The sequence below is a fragment of the Amphiprion ocellaris genome, chromosome 22, assembly GCF_022539595.1.
Source record: "Amphiprion ocellaris isolate individual 3 ecotype Okinawa chromosome 22, ASM2253959v1, whole genome shotgun sequence".
Classification (NCBI taxonomy): Eukaryota; Metazoa; Chordata; class Actinopteri; family Pomacentridae; genus Amphiprion; species Amphiprion ocellaris.
In genome coordinates this window covers 9762968-9790381 of record NC_072787.1, presented here as the reverse complement: position 1 = coordinate 9790381, position 27414 = coordinate 9762968, and the positions used below count along the sequence as shown (strand labels likewise).

General features: G+C 42.0%; 2 protein-coding genes across 4 annotated transcripts in view; both read right to left on the bottom strand.

Moving 5' to 3' along the window:
* The window catches only part of LOC111578709 (microtubule-associated protein 4), a 173733-nt gene extending 162331 nt beyond the window's left edge, over window positions 1–11402 (bottom strand). The window contains exon 1 of the mRNA XM_055007113.1: window positions 11313–11402. The gene's annotated coding sequence lies outside the window, so the exon portion shown is untranslated. The remainder of the gene's footprint in view (window positions 1–11312) is intronic.
* A 562-nt stretch (window positions 11403–11964) lies between these two features.
* Window positions 11965–27414, bottom strand: part of kcnh2b (potassium voltage-gated channel, subfamily H (eag-related), member 2b) — a 359465-nt gene continuing 344015 nt past the window's right edge. For 2 of the 3 annotated variants that reach the window (XM_055007075.1, XM_035955229.2), the window contains 8 exons: window positions 25888–26140; window positions 24576–24769; window positions 24360–24462; window positions 23634–23785; window positions 22449–22783; window positions 21075–21180; window positions 20421–20522; window positions 11965–19899 (listed from right to left, as the gene is read on the bottom strand). In XM_055007075.1, coding sequence (XP_054863050.1) covers window positions 19480–19899; window positions 20421–20522; window positions 21075–21180; window positions 22449–22783; window positions 23634–23785; window positions 24360–24462; window positions 24576–24769; window positions 25888–26140 — 1665 coding nt within the window. In that variant the 3' untranslated portion in view covers window positions 11965–19479. The remainder of the gene's footprint in view (window positions 19900–20420; window positions 20523–21074; window positions 21181–22448; window positions 22784–23633; window positions 23786–24359; window positions 24463–24575; window positions 24770–25887; window positions 26141–27414) is intronic. The other variant, XM_055007076.1, reaches the window with a different exon arrangement.

The window sequence follows — 27414 nt, the reverse complement described above, 5'->3', positions numbered from 1 at the left end:
TGACACACTGGTCCAGCTGCTCCTGTGTGAGGGGGGATTACAGCAACCGGTTCACTCTGTACCATCCCATTCTTCCTCTCCGCTCTCTATCCCGCCATCATTTCATTCTTCAATCCGTCGTTGTCACGCAATCTCAGACTCCACAACAGTCTGTGTGCAAACCCACACACACACATAACACATCTATGTACGTGTTTCCACAGATTTAATGTGGACACATTAGTGTGAGAGACACAGCTCTGAAACCGCCACATGATGGAGGAAGAAGTCCTGCTGTTTCATATAAAATGTCAGACTGTTTGATATGTGACACATTTGTATATGTTATACTTCTATGAAGCTACGAGTAGCTGTCGCTAAAAACACTCTTATGGCAGACTAATGACTGTGGACAGTCTGCAGCACCGTCATGCAGCTGACTCTGGCCTACTACAGTTATCTGGGATTACTCCACTCTTTGGAGGTAGTGCTGATGGTTACATCACCATGCTGCTCATCTCTGGTACAGGAGCTGAGATTCTCCAGCTCAGAGGACTTGAAGATTTCACTGGTTAGAGGACTCGTTGCTCTGAAGGTCTGTAGCACATCCATGTAACACAACAAGCTACTTCTGAGCATTTCGTCCTCATGTCATATTTTTACTCACCATACGCTCATTTTTCACTGCATTATGAAGTCCTGACCCCGAAGGAAACAGCATAACCATGGCTCCAAATGGAGAAAACTCAGTCTCATGTTTTTTGTGGACTATAACAAAGCTCAAATGCTGCTAATCAAAAAAACTGAAAAAAATGAAATTCTTTGGTTCTTTATTTCATAAAAACTGGAAAAAAAATGGAATCAATATGTACAACATTTTCCCATGTGTGTATGTATGTATGTAGCCAATACTGGGGAAAAAAAGAGCCTCAACATGCTACAGATATTGTACAATTTACATTTTGTATTCGCTTCTAAATTTAGTATGTGTCACTGGTTAGCTTTCCAACCAATATATCGATTTTCCACTGAGCTGACAAACTGGAACTGAACTTTCAAAAACTAGCTACAAAAAAATACAAACATACAGTCTCTCCAGATGTTGAGGCCCAGTGGAGGGAGTGAACTTATGCATCCACTTTTATTAAGCCCTCATCTGTAATACATGATCTAAAAATGACTCAAAAAAGACGAGTGGTGTTTATGAGACAGGAGCCAGGGTGCAAACACACCTTCTAAATAAACTGTCAACTTATTGTCTTGTTAGCAGCTGTGCTAACTAGCTTGCAAAATGCTAGCTAACTATGGAGGACGAAAAATTACCTGGATGCATAAAGAAATGCAGAAGTCAGTGGGTAATACATTCAAAATTCTAGATTAGAATTTCGACATTTCTACATTTACATGAAGCAGGAGGTCAAAACGTGCCCTCCACTGCGTGTAGCCATTACACGGTTAGCATGCCTAGCTCGTCATGTACTACATAAAACTACATAAAACCTCCCTCTCTTCTAGATCTGGCTCTCACTGACAGAAGCTGTGGCTGTGTGGAGCTCCAGCAGCATGATTCTGGGTTTTGTTTGGGTCTTTCATGCCCATCTGGGTTGTTTTGCATGGCAATAAACCATTTTTAGTTACCACACCATTGTTGTCTCCTGGTTTTGTTGCGGCTTTTGGAGCCAAGCTGAAACAACGTAGAACAAACAATATAAAGAAGTCTCCTGGGAAGTAGTAATGGGCACAGGCTAAACAATTAATTGATTGACTGAAAGGATTAGTTGCAGTCCTGTCAACAACATGTAGTGCTGACTTCACGTAAAATCAATAGTTATGCATAATTTTCAGAGAGTAGAGAGGTCAGACCAGCAGTGGGTTTTCCTCTTTCTGGAAGGAAAATAAGAGCAAGCGCAAACTCAAAGAGAACTGACGACTGACGAAAATGGGTTTTGGATTTGATACAACACAAAGATTTATACATCCACTTCTCTGTGACTCACTTCAGACTGAGTCTTAACAAGCCCAGACAACATTAAAAAACAACAAATCATCTGACACTGAACGGCAGAAACAGCAACTTGATGGAAGCCATTTGGAGATTCGACAGGACTCAGCGATAGGCCACACCCGACCATTTATTTAACTACAAGCTCGTCTGCCAACACGCCTGGCCAAACACACTCTGAACATAAATATATCTTTATCAATACAGACCTGTGACAGCTGGGGAGGACAGACTAAAGGTGCTACACAGACTCAAAACTGATTCTTCTGTACAAACATGAGCTAAATCACAACCAGTCCAGTCCGGTTCAGTGAATTAAAACCTGTGAAACACAGTCATCATCAGTGAATCACCAGCTATTAAAGCCACATTGATTTAGCAGTAAACAGTCTGAAATATTTTAGAGAATCACTGTAGGGTCAACACTGATGGAAGGCCGCCCTGGAGCTAAGCGCTGGTCACTTCCAACCAGAAATTCTCCTCCTGCATCGAGGCTGTGGCCACAATAAGAACATATTTAATCATTACCTACAAAGTTGGGGGAAGTTGGTCAATATACGGGCTGACCCCTATAGTCAATCAGACGTTAATCAATGAGAGGAGACTTAGCTCTGACTGGTGGGTTTGTTGCCGGGACACACACACACACACACACACACACACACACACACACACACACACACACACACACACACACACACACACACACACACACACACACACACACAAAAACCCCTCTAACTCTGTAACTCCACATGTACAGACACCACCCTTTCTAGCTCCAACTGGTTCCTGCTCTTATTGGATAGTAATTACATGAGTCGGAGAGTAAAGGATGACCAGAAGAAGGTGACATGCAAACTGAGGGTCAAGCTATATAGTTTAACCAGCTGATATTGATCATTAATAATCAAGGAGATCAGTTGATCTCAGAAATGGGCAGGGCAGGGGACTGAATCCCCATCTAACACTAAAGTATCTGATGTTTATTTGCCTGTGTGATATTGCTTTTGGGGGGGGTTATTTAGAACAAGCAAACAATCTGAAGAAATCCTTTTGGGCACATTGATAAGCACTTTTCACTGTTTAATATGTAATAAACTGAAAGATTAAGCCTTGAACTTAGCCTCCCTCAGGAACAATGTCTGACAGCTTCATTCATTCTAATATGGGCCTGACTGCCCATGTTCATGAACTGTTTCTGGTTCACTTCAGCTGGAATAGGGAAAACACAGGAGGACAACATCAGTGACACTACGGCGTCACAGCAGCGTTATCATTAAGAGGACTTTTTAGTTTTGCGATTAGCTTGGGGTAAACAGAGAAAGCATCATTATGTAAGGATATTACTACAGTCCTTGTCCCAGACTAAACTGCCTTCAGCACAGGCTTTGTTTGGCAGCAGGGAGAAAAGTGTATGATGGATTTCCTCCTCTTCCTGATTCCTAGACAGAGGCTGAGATGAAGCAGGCTGCTAGACAGTATCCTGTCCTACAGTGTCCTACCTCTAACCCCGGCTCTCCCTTCACCAAGAAAACCCCACATAAACCGAGCAGTAAAGGGCCTTATCTAACATATTTCAGATGAATGGTCTGAATCCTCTACGCATGATAAGAAGACAATGACAAGAGAGGGAAACCACAGCAGCAGTTTGCTTTAAGTGTCTGGGTGGAGAGTCAATGACTGAAATGAATTTACATCCAGTCCATTGACATTCCACAGCCTGGGAATCCAGGACCTCGCCACGTCAGGAAATCTGAGGAACCTGCTGTTTGTTTGAATACTTCCCACCTTCCTTCCTCCCTTCCTCCCCTCCTACTGGTGTCATTATTTCCTGACTCACCCCTTCCTCCCACTATTTCTTCCTCCATATGTCTACCTTACTTTGTGTGTGTTTTTTTTTTTTTTAACTAATTTTAATGACAAATTTACTTCGATATCTGTGCTGCACAAAATTTATATCACAGTCAATTACGCTGAAATGCATCATGTTCAGATTTAATGTGCCAGGAGTTACATCACTGGAGACTTCTATACATTAGAAACTGTGTATTTACTGCCAGTGGCCCAGAACTGTTCTGCCAGTTTTCCATTTTTGTGGGGCTACCATAAATGTTTCACATTTAACATGTCAGCTTCATTTTAAACCTTCAATAAAAGCCCCTCTGGCAGATGTACCAGAGGATAACAACCAATGACCCAGTTTGACTATCTGGAATTAAAATGACAAATGACATATATCATGCCATTTTTACTAGTCGTACTCAGATCATGACTAGAAAGAATATTGATTCCAGATACCTATAATGTCACTGTGACCAGTCAGAACAGTTTAGACGAGCTGCAGTCTGCTGTACTGAATCGTTGTTCACTCCTCATAGAAGGCTTCTCATTGCATATTGGTCCAGAAAAGCAGTTTAACGGTGTTAACAGAGGGAATGGCAGCTGCTGGGGTGAAGTAGATTGCTAGAAAATGCTGCAAAATAGGAAGAACTCACAAATGAGGAGTTTCTATGGAACAATCATGACTTGTGATAGATTCTGATGTAAGTAGAGAAACCTGCGAAGTCATTTCACCTCGTCAACACTAGGTAGAACTCCAGTGTGAAGTATCAACTGCATCACTTTGACAAGCTATAATCCCAGATCACGATATCTACGATATCTTTCATTAGCTCAAACTTCCTTTAGGATATCTAAAATGGACAACGTAGATCTTGAACTAGAATTATGACTGGTCAGAATTTCACTGAAGGAGGAATTAAAGTAATTCATAAACTAACAATGCTTGCCATCAGTCAACTGGATATAAACACGGAAATGTGGAGACAGATCTGTCTAATCACTCTACATATTCAAAGCTGTATCATCTGAACAAACGCATTCTTTTTTCAATCATCCTTCATTTCCTGCTTCCTAGAAGGGAAAAGACTATTTCTGCTTAGGGCGAGAGTCTGATTATTTAAAGAAAGCGCTATCCAAAAGATAAAAACACAGCACTAATGACTCCACCCAAAGCTAGAAAGCACAAAGGCCAGATAGAAACCTCTGCTCTGTGTGATAGATCTTCTAATAGCTCTAATAGTTTCTGTGATTGTTCTTCTAATGCTACAGGACAGGAAGGCAGAGGGGTGAGGCTGTGATCAATCCAATAATGAAGCATCAAATCTAAGTGCTCCAGCAGTCCATCACAGCACAGGTTCAGATCTATAGAACAGAAAGAGACGGTTCCCTGCAGTCTGTGGACACTAGAGTGATTCAGGTAAGTCTTCCTACTGAAGTCACTGTGAATCTGCACCAATATTCTGACATTAAACCCAACTGGCAGCCGGTGACAGTCTGCATTTGCCCCTTTTCTGGTGGTTCAATCATTTCTTTGATGTAGTTTTTTTTTGTTTGGTCACAGCCAAGTTAATCTAACAAATCAAATATCCATACTAATGGAAGATCTCATCAGCTAGACATCATGAAGTAGAAGAAGCTTTATATGGACACAGTGATCACTCCGTAGAACTGAGTGTCAATATACAGTCAGACTGGACCAATCAGAGCCTTAGCCACATATAAAGGGACTAAAATGCCTCTAAGGACAAGCAAAAATACACTGATTCATCATTATTATTATTATTTTCTGATGCTGAGCCTAGGGAAGGTTTTTGGGTGCCTTAGAAACAACGAGCACCCTAACTGCACATATGGTTGGGTTAGTGGTCTAAAAGACAACAGTTGATCTGTTAGCCACCCATGGTTCAGAATGCATGTGAACCACGGATTAACTGCAAGTTTCGCTGCCACAAAGTCGTATCTTGCAATTTCAATGAAAGCAGTCCAGTTCCACACCTGGTAGCTTTAGTGTAATCCTGTTCACAGACAGACAGGAATAGTTCCCTGAACCCTGGTGCAGCTGCAGGAACACAAAGCAGTGGTGTGTTCACATAAACCAGGCGTGTTAAAGGCAGTTTACAGTGACGGTCATGGAGGTATCTGTCCCCCCAACAACTCCTTTCTTTTCCTTCTTTTCTGTGCTGATGTGAAAAATGATCTGAACCATGACTCAAAAGCTGTGACATCAGATCAGAACCATGAATTCTGTTATCCAACGAGTTTCAGTTCCTTTTCTGGCCTGTACAGAAAGTAGGTCCTGAATCCTAGACTTACATTTTCTATATTCACATTTTAATTTGAAAAGATTTTCTTTTACAATATTTAATTTGGACAAAGTTTTCAAGCAGCTGCTCTGTTTTAAGACACTGGTGATTTACAGAAGTTTGCCTCATTTTGTTAAATAAGAAACCATGTTTGCATTCCTGAACCAAACCCCAGGTATGTTTCTGGTTCAGAAATGACACATATCATCTCAGTGGATGAAACCACTGACACACATACGTGTACTAACATCTCTAAAGACGAACACGCTGGGCCTCCCACTCAGATGCTGCAGTAGTGTCTCCATTCAGTGATCACAGTTATGGATACATACGAAAGGATGTCACTAGCTAAGGTTGCTTAAAGGTTATCAGCAGTATTGTCTTTCACTTTTGGTTTCTACAGCCCACTCTTCAAGCACGTCATTAGATTCTAGTAAACATGCTTAATGGATCATTGATCCAGTTGGTCCTGGAAGTGTGTTATGAGTTACACAGAAGACATAGATGGTCAGCTGTATGAAACGCTCAACAAAACCATGCCTGGTTGGACACTGAGTGAAAATCAGTCTAAGTTTTAGTGTAGTTTAGTATGTTGCTTTACCTACAGGATTCACAGCAGGCTACTGTTGAATTTCAGTTCACTTTTTCAGTGCACAACACTCAAACTTCTCCTCCAGAATCCAAAACTATCCACAACTATAAAACTCCTTAGAGTGGTATTTAATATTGGCAAGAAGTTCCCGAGGACTAAAGCGGGCCGATGAATAGTCAGACAGTGACAGTGGTACTTTGTTCAACTCTGAAACACTGGATTTGTTCATTTATAAAGTACTTGGTGAAAAAAATAGATGTTCCTCTGGAAATATCTGTCCTTAGTGGCAGAGGCTCTGCTGCGGTATTTCTATATAAGAGTTGCTGTAAATGCTTTTCAAGGTAATTTCTCTTAACAGGAGTTTCTGATTTTGCACTAAGGTAGTAGAACGGCTTCCACTATACAGACCTATACTGACATCAGTCTCCCAACCCTGCTAACTAAATGTGCAATGATTTAATCACTGGGTCCTTATAGTCAGGTTATAGGAGCTGATACAAGAGCCTCTCATAGAAAGGCTTTTCTGGGTGCCCATATAGCTCAACGGGTTAAGCGGGCGACCCATGTACAGGGGCTGGTCCCCGACGCAGCGGCCCGGGTTCGATTCCCGCTTGCGGGAATCGAACCCGGGGAAGATGACTGGGGAGTCATCTTCCCCATTTCCTGTCTTGTCTCTCACTGCGCCTATCAAATAAAGCCAAAAAGACCAAAAAAATAACTTTAAAAAAAAGAAAGGCCTTTCCACTCTGATTAAACAATATTTCTCACAATTTTTTTCATCTGTTCCTGATATCTGTGTTTCCTCTACACTGACAGCAGGGGAGCTGGGAAGGACTCAGCTGATTTAAACATAGCTTCAGGTGGGGTTCAGCGATGGCATGTTCCTCCCAACGTTCATCTCTGATATCACACAGAGATGCTCTGTGTTGTAGTTCATTTTAACCCTCTGACCTGATCACTGGTGGACTTACAGCAAAGCAATCAGCAACGGGCCATTTTAAGGATGTGACTGGATCAGGTCCATAATGAATTCAGTGTCTGAGATCACTCCCACCTCTTATTTCCCACTCAGTAATCTGGCTGGTGGAGGACTGAGGAGTAATCTGGATAGAAGGAGTGAGGGAGGAGGGAGAGAGGGACAATCCTCTCTGCTGTGAATCCTCTTTATATCATTTCTATGATAAAACTGTGCATGGTGTTGCAGTGCAGGTGGAACAGAGCTGTAGATGGAGACAATGCACAGATTGTTAGAGTTTAAGGTGAAGTACCAACAACACACACTCCAAAATAAAGTACTGGGGCAGGTTCTCTAAATCAATGCACTCTAGTCTACACAGAAGACCTACTGAATCATATTTCTAGTAGCATTTAGGGCAGGATGGCAATCTGATGTTAGGGAGATTCAGCTGTGATGATCTCCTCGTGTTGCTGAAATGAGAGGTTGAAAAACTTTACTGGGATGTAGTCCTGAGGTGTTACAAACTACATCCACTAACTAATTAGTCATTAATTTAATGCCAAAGGACTCATCTTTATGTATCAAAATCACGTAAAAAAAAATCCCACAAAACTAATCCCTTTCTGTCTCAACATGTCTCAGTGTCTCAACACTGTTCCGTCCTCTAGAACAGTGGTTCCCAACCTGGGGTCCGTGCCAACACATTTATTTGGTCTTTCTTCAAAAATCCTTTGCTACTCTGATGGCCACACCTCCTTGACCTTTCACCTTCTCTCCACGCTTTCTTCAGGTTGGCTCGCTAGTTCATCCCGATTCATTAGTTTGTGTGCAGTTGGAAAATTATTGATGGAAACGGTTTCTGAAAAACGCAAAACGGGTGAAGATTCATCAGTACCTAAAAACTCCGGCTATACCTCGAGAGTTACCTTAAATTTGGTTGTATTAAAGGACAAGACAGAATTAAGTTATTTGTGGTGAAATGCTCGCAAATGACAGCATGAAGCCAGCGAATTACGCCGACGTCAGGAAACAAAACACAGTTCGGTAAAGTCGGAAAGATATTCACAAATTCGGACTTCCGGCATCAATAACTCATTAAATATATGTTGTCTAAACATAAACGATGCATCTTTTCCATCGTTGTAAGGTAGACAATGTGCTACAAACCCAGTTTAATCAAAAGTAGCCGTCTTTCGAGCTGCAGGAATGACATTGGTGTCTATGCGCAGCCGGCTGTGAGACGACTGAAGAGGGACCGTCTGCAAAATGCAAAACTGCTGCAAACAGCGAAGAGACACAAATATTCAACAAATTTACTGCAGCCAGCAACTGACTCCTGCTGGTCATACTACAACTCTTGGTTTGAATTTTTTTTTTTTTTCATAATTTTAAGGATTTTTTTAGTTTTAAAAAAAAAAATCAATAACTTAACTCTTATGCATTGTAGTGTCACCAAATTTACTGCAGCCATAAACTCTCTCCTCTTCGTCATAGTACAACTCTTGGTTTGATATAAAAAAAAAATCATAATTTTAAGGATTTTTTATAGTAAAAAAAAACCCCAACTCTTATGCACTGTAGTGTCACCAAATTTACTGCAGCCATAAACTCTCTCCTCCTCGTCATAGTAAAACTCTTGGTTTGATATAAAATATTATTTTTTAAATAATTTTAGGTAATTTTCTATTAGTAATACAATTCAATAACTTCACTCTTATGTTTTGTAGTGTACTTATTGGGGTGGTTTTGGTGGGGGCTGGGGTGCTGGAGCTGGGGTGCAGCTTGTAGAGGGGGCTCCAAGCCAAACAGGTTGGGAACCACTGCTCTAGAATGTGCAGACCTATGAAGTCCAATCCTTTCTCCAACCATTCTTTCCTTTCGCTGCAGCTCAAGCTCACCAGCTCACCCAGGATTCTGCTCAAACACAGTAAAAGTCCTCTACAGTCCTCTATGATGCAGAGCTGGAGTCATTCAGGCTGACGCGTTAAAGCTGGAAGCTGATTCTGAAGAGGGAAGATGTTTGATAAAACCCCACCCTGCAAGCTGACAGGATGGGTTGTTTAGGTTTGTTACGTATGAAACCCTGAATCTGTGTTTTTGAGACTGTCATTGGTTCACTGCAGTTCCAAGATGGAAATGCTCTGACATGATGTTGACTGTTTACTGGAGATATACATACCCTACCGTTCAACAGTTTGGGGTCACCCAGATATTTCCATGTTTTCCATGAGAACTCCCACTTTTATTCATGTGCTAACATAACTGCACGAGGGTTTTCTGATGAACAATCAGCCTTTCAACACCATTAGCTAACACAATGTATAGGAGTGATGGTTGCTGGAAATGTTCCTCTGTACCCCTGTGTAGATATTCCATTAAAAATCATCCGTTTCCAGCTAGAATAGTCATTTACCACATTAACAATGTCTACAATGGATTTATCATTCATTTCATGTTATCTTCACTGAAAAAAACTGCTTTTCTTTCAAAAAAAGGACATTTCTAAGTGACCCCAAACTTTTGAAAGGTAATGTATCTATCTATCTATCTATCTATCTATCTATCTATCTATCTATCTATAACTTTTGAACAGTAGTCTATATATCTAGCCATCTATCCATCTATCTATCTATCTATCTATAACTTTTGAACGGTAGTCTATCTATCTATCTATCTATCTATACTCTAGATGTTAAAAAGGAAAAAAAATACTGAAGGAAGTCTTTAAAATGTGGGTGAAAGTTCTAAACAAAGCTTCGGAAGTTGCTTTCCCCCCCATTTCTCTATAAAAACAACAATTTCAATGATTATGCATAGGCCATCACACTCATTGTTGGGTTTAAATGTGAACTAGCACACTGTAGTACATGTTAATTTAAATAATTAGTATTATTATTTATCAGAGGCAGGATTGGAGCCAGACTTATTAGCAATACAACATATATACAAGGTGCACTTACACAGTTTTGAGCTAAGACAACAATGACAGTAGATGACACAGACTGGACTTCATTATCAAGAAGAATATCCACCGACTACCCATCCAGAGGTGGTAATATTAGAGTTATAAGGGCTGTGGAAGAAGCCTGGGCATGCAGAAGGTTACTAGGCCCAATCATAGAAGCTTTTATGTGTGATAACAGCAGGTAGTGTTACGGTGTGCCCTCCTCACACTGGGAATGAATGGACAGAGCAGCTAGCTTGCGTAACTTAGCTGGGACAGTCACCTCACCGTGCTGCCTCCGCTACCGAATATCGGAACCGCCATATTCACTTAGCCCCCTCAGTAGTAAATACGAAAGGAAAAGTACGAGCAACTGGTCAGTGGTAGGAATGAAGCGTTGAACAAAGTTAAACCAACAACAACATGCGGCTATTGGTTCATAACACCGTACTGCACACCTAACTCTCTTCTTTCAGAAAGTAAGAGTTTCCGAGCAGCAACTGAAGGCAGCACTAACCTCCACCCGAACAGAGATGCGTGCTGAGATCACTCATCCAAAATCACCGTCAGCTCACTGCTAAACACTCCGCCGCTGTCCGCCTCCGCCCACACACACACACACACACACACAGCCGCCGCCTCCACACACACCGACTCACACACAACATTCCCATTTTATCGGGACTCACCGTTACTTGTCCGCTTTTTGACAGTTTGTCGTGAGTCTCCAAGCGTCGCTGACACCGCTACGATCCGCCCACCCCAGAGTGCACTCCGCAGGACGCAGACTAACTAGCCCCTCCCCGGACCAGCTCTACTCCAATCCCAGGGCGCTAATACTGACTGGCTCTCTACCCGTCCAATCAAATGAACGCTTCGGTTTGAGTGACAATCTTAACGTCCAAATAACAACTCCTCAACCCTGGGCAGGCTCTTCGTCGTCACCATTTGCACTTTTGACAGACAAGCCGCACACACAATGGAGAACTTTGACTCCTTTTACGGGACGGTGCCGGTCCAATGGCCGGGAGGATCGGGCTCTGGATACGGCCACGGCCCAGGAAGACGCCCTGATACCGCCCTCATCACTGGAATGTCACCGGGCTGACAGGAATTACAGTTATTACAGAAAACACACACGTTCAGACGGAAAGTAGAGATCATATCCTGTGTTTTACACATGGGCAGCTTTAGAAATAGGAGCAGCTGGAGTTTTTAGTTAGTGTGTGTGTGTGTGTGTGTGTGTGTGTGTGTGTGTGTGTGTGTGTGTGTGTGTGTGTGTGTGTGTGTGTGTGTGTGCTGTTGTTAAAATAAAGCATACACATAAAAGTGACAAGACAATGAGGTTTGTAGATTTTATTTGGATAGTGAATTAACCTGATTTACTACACAGACATGCAGTTAACATGTTCACTAATGAACCAGACTTATTCTGCTGGTTCTCTCTCTCTGCAGCTGCTGACCTTTCCTTCACTGCTGGTGAAATTTTTGAAACATTTCCCAACACAGGATGAAAAACATTAGAAGAGCTTGGAAATGGTTCCTCCTCACATGTGTGGGTTTTTAGTGACGCCATGTGGTGGACATGGTTAACATCAGTGTTCCGGCGGGGTGTTCTCTGATCCCTACTTCCTTTCAGAGATGACTGAGTGGGCTCAAGGCTCCGCAGGAGAACCTCAATCAGAAGTAAGAACGTCCCAGTTTGGCTCCTGTGAATTTTACATTGTGTACACACTCATATATGTGTTCGTTTTATCATTTCCCCCTCGACTATTGAGGTTACAGTAACCCGACTTTAAAATAACAGCAACGACACACTGTACAGCAGCTCTGCTCCAGGCTTGTAGATTTCATGATATTCATGGGCAGAGTCTGTGGATCTGCAGGAAAGATTCAGACAACCATTCTTAACTTTCATCATGATTTAAACACACCAGCAGGATAACAGAAGGTGATGGGTTCATGCCTGCTGCTCCATTTCACTTCAGATTGTTACCGATGTGTTCAGAAGGAACAGTTGAATGTTTGCTTTTGGAAAGCAGGGCATCTGTGCAAAAGATTAAAAAACTACAGCACCAAAATTACAGACACTATGTTCTTGTAAGCATGTTCATTTACACATACAGCACAAGTGGAAGAGCAGTCAAAGATCCCTTTAGGTGAAGATCAAGTTATTAATAAATCTTTCTAATGTGTCTATATGGTGTTTTTATATGCCTGAAGACACGCTGTGAGCAAAATAAGCAGTCAGCATTTCCAGCTTAAAACTGCAGTGTGCTGATGACAGTTTTAAAAATATGGACTCAAAAAAATAAATATGAACTCAGACTTTTGGGGTTTCAAAAAAAACCTAAGGATCCAATCCTGTCAGTTTGCAGGGTGGGACTTCCTTGATCCTTCTTCTTTAGAATCTGTTCCTGGTTTCAACCCGGATGGCTGAATTACTCCAGTATGACAACCTGCTGTTGTGTAGTGCAGAGGAATGTTACAGTATTGGAGGTGAGCTGGTGTGCTGAGCTGCTTTGCAAAAGGTAAGAGGTGAGATCAGAACAGTCTGGAGGGAGCAACAGTGTAGAATTATATTTAAACCATTATAATGAAAAAAGTTTATCTATTTTCATAGAGAAAAAAACCTTCTAAATATGTCACATGGATGCTCAGAGATTAGGTTTCAGGTCCTACTAATTAATCACACAGATGAGGATTTTTGCTTTCAAAGAGGTTTATTGAAAGAAATATTTTGAAATTTTATAAAGTTCAACCATTGCTAATGCTATCACACAATCAGAACCTGGAGCGTCACTGTTTCCCGCCAACCTTCTTCAGTCTTTGATATGAATGGTGTTTTCTGAGCCTCGAGAAACACTCCTCTGGTCAGCCCTGCATTTTAATCTAATGGTTAAACAACGTACCATAGGCTGCCGTGGAATATATGCCATTAAAAAGATCTCCAGAACATCTGTGACAAGTTTTTTTTTCTGGGACATCTCATGACTCAGTGCTTTTCAGTGAAATGTGATTTTAACACCTCACACACTGAAAACAAAGTAAGCTGTGGTCCAGAGCTGCACTCATATGTCCATGATAGTCGGAGTGTGGCCTGTCCCAAATGGGCTAAACAGGATTTCTACTATTTTAGGTACACTTGATTTAACTTTTCAAGTCAAAGTGGAGCAAGGTAAGGAAAATCAAGTGCTCCTGGATGTTTGGGAAGCATTTAAACAGTTCGGTCCAGGACTGCCACACATGCATCACTCCGGTACAGTGGTTTGCAACCAAAGATACAAATATACAATATAATATTGTATCATCTAGGATCACTATATTTGCAGCTATTCAGTACCCCTCTAGTCCATGATCTGGAAGTAGTATGTATATATAAGTATATATAAATATGACACTCCCACAACCCTGAAGAATTCAGTGTTTCACTCTACACACAGTCTGCAAGCATACAGCAAAAATCAGCTGCTTTGCACATGAAATCTTCTCATTGCTGGATGATTTTCAGTGCAGCATGCAAGTAAAAATGTGCACAATACTAAAAGTCTTTAGCTTCATCATAACCATCCTCTTCATTACATCCATTTATACCATGGACAGCTCTTTCTTTTCAATAAGGTGATTATTTTAATAAGAAATTAGAGCAGACTTTATTTATTTAGTATATTTTCCTCTATAGTATTCTGCATTTCAAAGCATGCCAAAGAAATTTTTCAGTTTCTGCATAGTGCTGGCTATACGAGTGCCAAAGAGTTTGATTCCTTTACAAGTAGTAGAAGTTGGTATGTACAGGAGTGGCAGAGCAGATCCAGTGTTGTGTAAACGGTACCAAATCCCCCCTCCCCAAGTGCTCAAAATATCTACAAATACAGGACCCAGGTCTGTGGGAACTTATAGAAAGTTGAAGAGAGCTGAAAAAAGCTCAGCGGTATGGAAGAGCAGTTCAGGGCGGTGTGTAGGTGTGACTGCAGGCTGACTTCTTATGTTTGTACAGATGTGTGTGTCAAAATACAAAGAGGGAAAAACGCTCTCTTTTAACGCCCCCTCCTTCCGCCCACTAACACACCCGTCCCTCAGTGTTTTTATTTCTTCTAAAGCACACATCTACTGTTATAATATGCAGTATGCATTACATAAATATATCCTCTAGCACTGAATATTCCACTAAGCTCTACCATCATGTACAAGGTCAAATAAGAAGATCAACAACAACCACATTCTAGTTTTGAGGTCAAATGCAGTTCAGGCCACTAGGTGACTGTTATTGAACACTAACGAAACACTCGCTACAGTACGTGAGATGGAGAGTAGAGACCACATCTGGAAATCAGTAAAAAAAAAAAAAAACTGCTTAATGTGATGCCAGACTGACTGAATATTTACTGGATGGAAGTAGCTGCTGATGGTGACCACAGACAGAATCTGCTGGTAGAAGCTAACTGATGGTGGTGGATGTTCAGTAAAGGAAACCAAATATCAATAAGCCGATAGAGTTCAGTAATAAGAAGAGTTCAGTCGATTTGGTCAATGTCAGCTCATCAGCTGTCCATCATGCAATCAATCATGTTTTGCCTACAGAATGCTGAAAGTATCCAGAGTGACATTCTACAGTGTGCAAACCGCCCTCCCTTTACAGCAACTCTCTGGGTTCAAATGGACCGATCCGATCACACTCCCCACCTAATGTTGTTTTGAAGTCACTGTAAGAAATATCCTCAGTCAGCTAATAAATCACACATAATCCAGCTCCACCTACAGTCTAACTACCACATTCTGATAGACTTCATGAGCTGCATTACATGTGAGCTTAAAAGCCACCAGTGATGATTTGTTACAGCTTTCGCTTGCTTTGGTTCGACACTAAAGCGTGACACACATACAGCCAATCAGTGCACAGGAGCAGACGATGTGGTTCAACAGGCCTCTTGCACACTGTGTCCTGAATGTGGCTTTGATTGCATTAGGGAGATAATTCAGAATGTACAGTGTATTATAATTATAGTTTCAATAGTAATAATAATGTTTACTGCTCACCAAACACTTCTATGAATAAATATTGAATAAATATTGAGAATGAAGGCGTGAATGTACATTTCCTTAAATAAACAGAGGAACATGTGGAGCTATCACCATCTCCACCAAAATGAACCCAACACAAAGTGATAAAGTTATTTCAGCTTCAATCCACAGACAAACAAAATAATCCAAAAACAATAAATAAATAGCTTAGACCCACAAGGAGCAAAATACAATCTTCATGATTCTGTATTAAAAGAGAATTCCACTAAAATGAAACCCTGGAAAGGACAGCTTCTCTCTGATTGGTTGGTTTTGAGTTGTGACACAAAGGAAAATCAACCCCCAGATATGACAGACGCATTCCTGAGTCTTTATTAAACATCTGCACTGTTGAAAAAATAAAGTGCTAAAAACTGATGACTGTGGTTAAGCTGCTACAGGCGGTAACTGTTTAAAGGACTATTGCACTTCAGCAATGGGTTTCTTTTCCCTCGGTGGTGACTCTGGCGTGGTCCAGGAAAGAGCCGATCTATGTAATTTAGTATCAGGGAAGACAATATGAAGATGTCACAGGGGTTTGTTTTCCTTCATCTGAAGAACTCAAAACTCAAAAAAACTGAAAGATTTAGCCAAAACTGAATTCATGCAGCACAACAAGCTCAGAGTTCTTTCAGTTACGCTCCACTATAAAGGGCTTTTATTGCACCTGCTCTCCTTACGAAAGTCCAGTGTCCGCCCACTACACCATCTTCAGTTCTGTCAAATACATGCATCAGCTCATCATAAATCCTGTATTCCATTTCGAGAAATTTAAAGAGTAATGGATATAGCTTCTTCAGATGCACAGGATGGACATCTCTGAGGAGACCAGCAATGACTCTCAGCTGTTTCACTGTTTTTACGTATTTCTTAACTTGGTTTGGGGCTTACTGCAGACATGTACTTCTAGCATATTACACATCTGAACACTTTACTATTAGTTTATGAGGCATAGGTTATTAAAACTTGTTCTCATGTGTTTCTTAGTGTAATAATGCTTGTGTTCAGGATTAGTCTGCAGCCATTCTTTTGTTGATCATTCATTAAAAATTGTCATTACATTTTGTCCACTTTTACCTGACTGTGGCCTCAGCTGTAGCTCACTAAACCCCTGCTGTAGGCTGAAGGAGCACTTAGAAATGTTACATGGCCATTTTATTGACAGGATATTTGAAATGGTGGCTGATGAGGTGATTTAAATATCATGTAGGAAGATGGAGGTGAAAGATTTTCACAGTTTGACAATCAGTTCTATGCATTATTTCCCTTCACGTCTAACAGCTCTGCAGTAACCCCAGTGAGACCTGAGCACTGGAAGCTTTGGATCATCCTCCACATGGCAGAATAAGGACGTTAACTGGCCTCCTTTGGATTAACTACCAAATCAGTGGATGCATGTTTCCACCCAGTGCACATCATGTCCATACATATGAGCAGGTAGGGATCTCTTCTACCTTTCACTGCTCAGTACCACCCCATTACTGGAGGGGATGAGAAGATGAAAGTCAGTGGACTTCCATCCAGGAGATCTGAGTTCAAGTTCCATCTTGGACTAGAATTACAGCTTTTCTTTTTGACTTTCATTTTTTAGTGTTTGATTTAGTTTCAGGACAAAACTATTTCGTTAGTATAGAAAAAAGTCATTGTTTGGGGTTGCTATGTTTACCTGATGCTCCAAAGCTTCATTGTGTCCTGTGGATGTAAAATCTCACTTATTCACAGCACTGCAAGAGATGGATTACTCTTGTGGGATTACTGTCTATCAATGATAAAAACGGAGGCCGAAGCTTACTAGAAGGTGGAGGAGATGCCTACTGGCCCACATGTATGGGAATGATGTGGGCTGATTGAGTTTGAACTGGGAAATGTTCCCTACCAGTTTGTCTCTACATGCTGCTCTGTAATTGAAATAATAGTGGTGAAGCGATCATCTGTGTCTGAGCCTTTTCATACCTCAGAGAATCTGTGTTACTGTGTTGGCCTGCAAGCAGTTCATGACGAGGATCAGATGTGTGTCTGAGGATCTCAAAAAGGGCAGAAGTTAACATCTATTATAAAGTATTCACTGAAACAGAGGTACTAAAGTACAGGTACATCCTCAGTGTCCGCTACTGCTGCAGTATAAACATCTCAGATAGACGTGGATGGCGTTTAAGTACTTTTTACCTGCATTGTAAAGGGTTTGTGCTGTCTAGATTCAAACACTGAACCTGTCAAACGCCTGTTAAAACAAGGCATTCACATCTTTTTGCGGGGCAAAGAAAAGAGAAACAGAATCCAGTGACCCTCTTTACAAACATGGAAGCAAACATACGATACGACAACTCTGCAAACTGTAAGACAAAAACAAGGATAAACACACGCATAAAAAGCTCTGAACCTGAACTAATAACACATATAATAAGATTAAAGCACACGCACACGTCTCTTGTTGCCAGTGTTTGCATATTGTACTATACATAGAATAATGGCGCATTCGGCTGGTCTTTGTAAACTGGCAAACTTATATATTTACGAATCACAGGACAGACTCTTATGTACAAGGTAGAAGCATTCTGGGTGCGTGTTTGGGTGAAAAAAGTAAGGACCATGACATCTGAGGTAGCAAATTCAACTGATAAACTAGAATCACATAACGTTTTATTTCCTTTATGCATGGGCTTCGACTGGATGTTGGGACTCAGAGCAGCGTCGTGTCTCTGCCTGCTCCACTTACAGATGTTGATCAACTGTTGGTCTTCAAGGTCAAAACCAAAAGCTCAAGAAATTAGTGAGTTGGGATTTCCTGCGTTTTTAAATATTTAAATATTTACTTGTGGGTTTTTTGGTGCACTGTTCTTGTGGGAAACTTGAAAGTTGGCCAGTTTACCTGTTGGTGATGGTGCCTCAGCATGCCATGTGTCTTTCACTCACTAGCAAATCTGTACAGTGTTTATGATAGGGCAGCTGATATGTTCATCGAGAAAATTCATGGCTTTTAACCCTCTAGTTCCCACCCCTGAGGTGCAGACCAGCCAATCCAGTGTGCTCTTGGGAAGGGTGGAGCAATAGCTCCGCCTCTTGGGGGCAGGACATCAGGGGGAAGGAACCAATGACGGAACGGGACAGCAGGACTCCTGTTAGGCCAGCTAACACTACAATTTACCAACCAGTCTGTGAGTTTATCGGAAGCGCCACGGACATAAAGAAGAGAATAATCATTATATCAATAGGATTTTCAGTGCAAGACGTAAATGGCTACTTGTTTCATCGTTCTTCTGTCCAGTGTTGTCTCTGCTTGTTCTCATCAGTCATCCAACACTGGATACAGCAGTAAAGGGATTCTTCATCAAGTTAGCAGTCGTTAAAATGTGAGTGTGAAGGAGTGTCATCCTCAGAGGTCCAGACCAGACTGATCTGGGTACACCTGGACTGTGTTCACTAAAAGGCAGAGCTGCTCTCTGCTCCGTTTGTGGTTTTGGTTAAAGGTGGTACCATTGTGGAGCCCAGAAAACTCCAGATGTTTTATGAGGAGAGGGAGGGGAATGAGGAAAGAGACAGAGAAAGACCTCTACTCTTTCCATGACCCACTGCCTGGCTTCACTCTCTCCCAGCATTGGGTCTGTACTGGAGAGGCTGAAGGTGAGGATACAGTAGCTGGGCGGGTTTAGGTGGTAGGTACAGTAGATGCCTCCTGATCTCCAAAGTGCGTGTGGTGTGGTGGAAACAGGAGGACCTGCAGGATAAAACATCACTCTCATTCTATCTGTATCCCTCCCTTAATCCCACTCTCCTCCCTCTCCTCCCACATCAGCCTTAGCTCCCTCCAGGGTCGGAGCTGTGTCTCTGTGGTGTCCGTGGGTCCAGAGGTGTCTGTGGTTCCTGGAGGGACAGCCTCCTCGGGGTTTCAGGATCCAAAGGTGATGCCACTGTTGCAGCAGTTGGCCCCACCTCAGCCCCCATACACACCCCTGAACCAAAGTCTAACCCTGCTGCTATGCTGGACCCCACTGCCCCGCTCCCCAAGTCTAACCCTAAACCTGAACCTGAACCTACCCCTGAAATGACCCCTGCACCAGTGCCCAGTCCCAGTTCCAGCTCCAGATGCTGGCCTAGGTTGTCCAGCCCAGAGGGGGCCAGCTGGCTCTGGCTGGTGTTGATCAGAGGAGGGTCCTGGGGCTGCAGGGAGTTGAGGGGCTTTGCTGGGAACTCCTCAAAGTCCTGGGCATCCAAGATCTGCAGAGATGATGGTTAGAGGTTAGTTAGTGGGACTTAAAGCTGCAAGTCTGCAGAGACAACTCTGTCTTTTATCATGATTCATAATTCACCCTGTGTGTACTGTGGTGTACAAGGAAATAATCAGTCAAGGAAACTTTAACCTTCTGCGCAACATGGGTGAAAAGTGACTCAAATCCAATGGAAAATGGGAATCTCCTGACTTTTATTATGTAATTGGATTTTCACCAGGCTGGATAACTTTAATTCATTTATTTCGCAAGACCATATTTCATTTGAAAAAAACATATAAAACATAGATTTTTTTTTACAGTGAACTGTTGTTGTAAACTCAACTCTATGTACTGTAAGTACTGTGTGTCAAATATTGCAGGGTGGTGTAGCTGGTGGAAGGTACTGAGATTACATTCAAGTAAACAAAGTAAAGAGTGTCAGAAGATAAACACAAACAGTGTAGAAGAATAAAGAGAACTTTTAATTTGCAAGACAGCAGAGTGACATTCATAAAGCAATGATTTTACCTGTGACAGGGAGGTCAGTGTGTCTGTCTCCAGAGGTGTAACAGGTGGAGCCACTCCAACTCCTGGACCTGGTCCTGGACCAGGACCTGGGTAAGGGGAGGCCTGCAGAGGAAACAACACTGTGGTGATCTGCATTAAACTCTACTTTGAAGAGAATTTGAAAGATTCTTTGAATCTCTTTCTTCCTGCCACGTGTTGACAGTGAGCGCTGTTCTTCTATGTACAGGCTGTGACAAATTAAAAGAGTTGCCGAAACACCCCAATGCACATCGGCATTGACTCTCCAAATCTCTTCAGGAGGGATCATCATTTTTCCATCCAATATGCTTTCATTCGGGGATTTGACGATGGCGGTGGAAGGACTTAGTAGTCCAAAACCTTCTACAGGTGTTCAGTTGAGATTTGGTGTCTTTAAAGGCCAAAGCATACGACTCACATCACTGTTAGTCTCATCAAACATTTCATGGCCCATTGTGAACTATGGATAGAAATATTTCATTGCAGGATGAAGATGATCAATCAGAACAACTTTGATTAATCTGTAGTGATTCAGCAAGAACAGAAGAACAGAGACACTAGAGCCCCTCAGTGTAGGGGCAGAGGTTCAGGTTCACATCTGTGAATACATGTGTGTGTGTGTGAGTGTGTTATTACCTGAGGTGGTGATGAAACAGCGCTGTAGGCAGGAGGAACCAGGGCCATCTGCCTCTGCAGCAGCTGCATGATTACTCCGATGTCTGTTGACATGCGATTCTCCAACCTGAACACAGTGTGCAGGAGATGATTAACTGTTAGACTGTAGGGACAGGATCCATATTTTGTCCTGTTATATCAGTTTGGATAGCAGAGGCAGTTAACAGCTAAGATTTGGGAAAATAAATGTCTCAGTGCAAACAAAAAGTCATCAAAAACATCTGTGTACACCACCGTTCAACAGTCTGGGGTCACATAGAAATGTCTTTATTTTGAAAGAAAGGCAGTTTTTTTCAATGAAGGTAACATTAAATGAATGATAAATCCAGTGTAGACATTGTTAATGTCTGAATGATCTTGAAAGGCTAATTGATGATTAGAAAATCCTTGTGCAATTATATTAGCACATGAATGCAACTGTCTGGGTGACCCAAACTTTTGAACAGTAGTGTATGTATCAAGTGCAAAAGTGAAAGATAAAATCTGAAATCAGTTTGTAAAATGATGCTGTAGTGGACACTCAGACCGGCTGCTGTCTGCCTCAGCAGTAGACTCTCAGAAAGACTGTCCAATCTAATTATTCCATCTTTTAATACTTTGTTGTGCGTACATTGCATTTCTCTCCCCATCTCGCTGTTCTGTCTCCTTTTTTCAGGTGAAACATTCATTATTTTCCCCACAGGAGTCACCAAAGTATAATTTTATCTTCTAAGTAAACTAGCATCTTGGTCCTTTGTCTGGCTGTGGAAACAGATAAATACGCTGTGCACACATACAGAACATGTACGTTTGTATGGAGTCTGCTGGGTCCTATTTGGAGCTCACATACACCTAATTAGGACTCATTCTGCTGATGTCTTGGGCTCTGTTCAACTTTCTGAGTTCCAACAGAGACTTTACCATATGTGCAGATATTTTGAGTACCACTACTCTCTCTCCAAATCTGTTCACAAACACCTTCAGCTGGCTGCCACATCCTATCCACAGAGGCATCCAGTCAATCATGCATTAAAACTCTGAGCATTGAGCTGGAGGCACCGACCTCCTCATAGCACAAAGACATCCAGCCTGTGATCCCAACAAGACCTGACGAAGCAGCCTCATACAGCTACTACACGGATGAAAAAACTTTTTTTACACTGCAGTGGAGAAGAGAGGCTTCCTTCAGAGGCAGCCGGGCAGAAGAAATGCTCTCAGGCTGTCAGATGACTCCAACCCTCCAGCAGGGACTTAAATAATGTGTTTCTTAAACAACTGGTCAATAGAAAACAAAACACAAAAGAGCATCAACACACAAAGGCAAACAAATGGGAACAGACATCCGGCCGCTCGCACCTGTTGAGCTGTTTCTGCAGCAGATCCAGTCGTGTGTCCAGCTGGATTCGTTGCTGTCGGCTCAGGCTGTGCAGGGGTGTGTTGAGGGGTGGGGGGGAGGCCAGGCTGCAGCTGGGAACCTCCTGGTACTGACCATTCCCCCGGCTCTCTCCCCAGAAACTAAAGATGTTGGACACCCCTGAGAATGCCCCTGATAGGGCATTGCAGGTGTTCCCAGTCTTGGGGTCTCCATCACCATCAGTGTTCTCGCTGTAGCTCAGCAGTGGCGCTTGAACCTGCGGATTCTCCAGCAGTGCAGGTGGAGGTGCCAGACTAGTCACAACTGCTCCCTCCCCCTGGAAGAAGAGCAGATCGAGGACTTCAGCTCAGTTCTTGTCATGGCATACATTAACCACAAAACAATAAGTGCAGACAGCGTTATAAAAGAGTCATTATACATATGAAGCCGAGGAGGTCCTCGGCTTCAGTCGGAGTTCCGTTCCTACAAATTGATGCAAGTATATTTCATACCAATGACTTTCATGCATGTATGAATCACTTTACAAGAAGATAACAGAATATTGCAACGGACTGATATCGTTGTGGATGTTGAGGCTTCAATGTTTATTGTTCAGTTCCAGATTTACCTAATGTCAGTGAACTTGCCATGTTTAGTTAGCTAACCTCTGATTGGCTGAGAGTCAGCAGTAGTGTGTGTGGAGCGAGAGAGAGCTAATTCTGGAGCCAAGTTATGGGGTTTTTGTATGGCCCACAGAGGCCTGTGTGAAGGTTCAATAAACCACCAGAAAACCAGATAAAGTCTCACTCATTCATCACAATGGGTCATTGCAATATATTGACCTGTTTTTACAACTTGACCGATGTTTGTCGGTGTTTCGCCCTGTTTCAAGCACTTTATCTAATTTCACTTCCAGGGAGATGGCTTTCCTTTTCTTCGAAGCATCAGAAGAGTCTGACTTATACTTGGGATCCATAATGAAGGGCAAAAAGTTAGTGAATGTAGCACAATCCAAGGTGGCATACAACCAGAGAATGGAAACAAAGCTGTCTTATAGCGCCGCATGACGACGTATTCATCCGTTTCGCTCGTCAACTAGTTCCACGAAACCAGTTCTTACTTAACGACAAAACGCCGTAGGTCAAGGGCGTTATAAAACCGAAGACCTCCTGTACATACAGTCTTACCTCATCTCCACTGGAGTGTGACGACATGGAGCTTCGATGCGCCCCCCACTGCCTCTTTGGTGCCTCATCCTGTTTTTGGTTGCTGGCTGCCTCCCGCTGTCTTCGCCTTACAGTCTTATGGGACTTCTTAATTTCTCCTGCATCTGCATCATCTGAACAGAGGTGTACAGGAACACATTGAAGAAGAGGCGGCTGTGGCTCAGATGGTAGAGCGGGTCGTCCAATGATCGAAGGGTCGGCGGTTCGATTCCCGCTCTGTCCTAGTCATGTGCTGTTGTGTCCTTGGGCAAGACACTTTACCCACCTTGCCTCCAGTGCTGCTACTCACACTGGGTATGAATGCGTGTGAATGTTGGTGGTGGTCGGAGGGGCCGTGGGCGCGGATTGGCAGCCACGCTTCCGTCAGTCTGCCCCAGGGCAGCTGTGGCTACAATTGTAGTTTACCACCACCGAGTGAGAATGTGTGAGTGAATGAATAATGGGTTCATTGTGAAGTGCTTTGAGTGCCTTGAAAAGCGCTATATAAATCTAATCCATTATTATTATTATTATTATTATTATTATTATAAGAGAAGGGCTGGTCTGTCCAGACGGATCAGAACCAATTTTTCAAAGATGACCAACACAAAGAACATGCACTGCAATAGTTTTTCTTTAACCAATAAATTTTTATGTAACTGAAAACAAATTGTCAGCCACTGATGAAAGCTATAGATGATGGGTTACCTTTTTCTGTACGTCTTCGAAATGATAACTTGCGTCTCCGTAATTTATTGAATCCCCCACATTTGGACTCATCACTGCTGGGAGAGCCTGGGATCATGTTGGTCTGAAATGAGGAACAGCATTAAACACTCTTGATTAAAGTGTTTCTGAAGCAGTCAGGATGGGGATCTCTTAGATTTTATTCACAGTTCCTCTTGGGTGACATTGCAAACTCACGTCTCTGAGGTTGAAAGTAATTTCCAGGTTGTTCCAGAAGTGGTCTGCAAATTCCGGATACATGTCGAGCACCTCTAGAACATCTTCTCTGAAGATCTTATGGAGGTCGCAGTAAGTTAGAGCTCTCACATCAGCATTGGATTTACCCGGTCGGGAATACAGGTTGATCGGCTCACCAAAGATGTCGTTTTTTCCTGGGGAGCATGGAAAGGAAGCAAATCTTTGAGCCCATTGGATGTAACGGAGTATCTTCAGCAGTAACCTGATCCAGCACAAGTAGCCAATACAGCCAATACAGCAAACTTTATAATACTACAATATTTTAACACATTTTTATTTTATTTGTTTTTCAATATATGGTATTGTCAGTAAAACAGATCAAATGCTTCATATCAGATGCAGAGTGAAAAACTGCAATGTGAAAATTTAAATAGCAAAATCCACATTCCATAGAGGCACCATTGTTTCCAGTATTAGTGTCTGGTTGTACTTCCAAGTTGTTCATTTCATTTTTTTTTTGGTAAAATAATAAAGAAGTTCAACTTTATTTTTTCCCTATTTTATAATTTATGGCATTATAATTTAGTTATACTACACAGAAGTAATAGTTTAGTTCTCTGTACTTCTAGTGGTGGTTGTGCCATTTCCATAAAGGGAGGACTTTATATAGCGGTAAAAATGAACCCACAGTCAGTAAAATATGACAGGAGCAAAAACACACAAAAACTTGTTGGGTTACAGAGGGTTAACAGTGAAAGTAAAGGATTCCTGTCCAGCTACCACATTTCACCTCCAACATCTGTGAATATTAAGCTCAGCGCCTTTTAAAGGAAGACATTTTCTTAAATAATTACTGAGCACAAACTGCTTTTCTATAGCAGAACTATGTTTTCAGTTCATCTAATTTATTCATCCTGTCTCCCTGATTAGGACACCTCATCTTATCTCAGCTTCTTTGTTTTTCTATGTGTTTCTGCCCACCAGTAGATGGCACTACCATCCAGCTTTTGAAAGGCAACGTGTGCCTGTATAGAGATAACCACAAAGAAGTCTCATGAAAATGGTTAAATTGAAAGGAGCAGACCAAGTCCCAGAGTAAATCTGCAGACTACGACTAAACAGTATTCATATACATTAGTTTTTATTTAAATAAAATGTAACAACTAGCCTAAACTGTTCATACCTCTCCTAAAATGAAATGTTTTCAAGTGTATCTTCCTTTTTCGAGCTTATTTAGTTCTTTGTCACCTAAAAGTTAAAAGCAAGAGAGGCCAGGTGGGAAATTATACTGAGTAAAACTATTTTTATTTACCCAGGATGGCGACCACCACGTCTCCTCTCAGGATCTCTATTGAGCCCCTGGATATGAAGTAGAGGGCAGTGAGGACATCCCCGGCGTGAACCAGCGTGTCACCCGGGGGTGCGTGGGTGGTCTTGAACTTCATGGCCAACGCCCTGAGGCAGCCCTTGGTGGAGCCTTTAAAAGCCTTACAGTTCTGCAGCAATGTGCGGTTGAGATGGAGGCAAATATCTGCCTGGAGACACTCAGGGAAACCTTTCAGCACCTGGGGAGAGGAAGACGAGGGAGGGAGGGAGGGAGGAAGGGAGGATACGAGGAGAAAGAAGACAGGAGGAATGAAGCAAAAGAAAGGTGAGAAAAAGTAGAAAACACAAGAGGGGAAAGAAGTGAGACAGGACATAAGAACAGGTGACAGAGTGGGAAGGGAGGGGAGGAGGGACAGAAAGCGTGTGAATTGATAGAGAAAGATTCATTGGTATTGATAAAAGCAATTAGTAGCGATTGAGCAGAGAATATGAAGCTAATGTCAAATAAATGTCACAGATTATAGATCCTTTAAAAGGAATAATAAAAAGTGGAGCCTTTACTGTCTTTATTACCTTCATCTCTGCTGGTGAACAATCATGGGACATCAGCCTTTTACTGTTATTACACCATTCCACAAATGAACATGACAAAGCTGGACTACCTATACTTTATCACAAGATAAATGTCAGAGAAATCTGAGTTTTAATTTCATTTTTTTGGATGATTCTAACCTCTCAGTAGACGATGAACATCAGCAGTTTGGAATTCTTACGCTTTTAAAACGGCCTATGCATTGATTTTTGGAGCTTCAAATTATTTCAAACTGTATTTCTGAGGGGCCCATCAGAACAGAGAGTATAATTAATATGAAGGATTGGTGCAGTGTTAATGAGTTCTCTGCAAGCATGGAGACCGGCAGTTCTTTTAAGCAGCAGGCTACGGGCTTCTCTTGTTCTGACTTCACAGAAGTGTACCTAAAACACCCACACTGTGTTTCTCCTTCTCCATTCCTCTCACTTTTATCCATTTGTAGATGTTTTTTCATTTCAGCTTCCTCTCCCTATCGGCCACTGGCCATCTCTCTCTCTGTTTTCTCTCTAGTCTCTTTAACTTTCCATCACCATCTTAAGTTCCTCACTCGTCTCGTTTTGCTCGTCATCTCCATCCTAATACTTGCTTCTTCAATAATCACAAGTTCTTGTTTCTGTCTCTCAGCAAACTCTATAGACTCCACCCACAAACACACCCCGTTAAATGTTTCAGGGTTGAGTTATAAGAAAAACACATGAAAACAGACTGAACAGATATCTCACCCAAAGAATCCCCTCTGTCTTTTACAATAATAGCCTACCATTACTCTTTGTGTACAGCAACCGATTCGTTGATTTGTGGGGAGCCGAGTACAATCCCAAAATGTGCTGAAGTCAGATTTTAAGAGGCAGCTATATTAGGTGTTCTGTTGGCTGTGGTTTAATGGGGCATTTAGCAGATGCTGAACTGCTGATTTTCAAG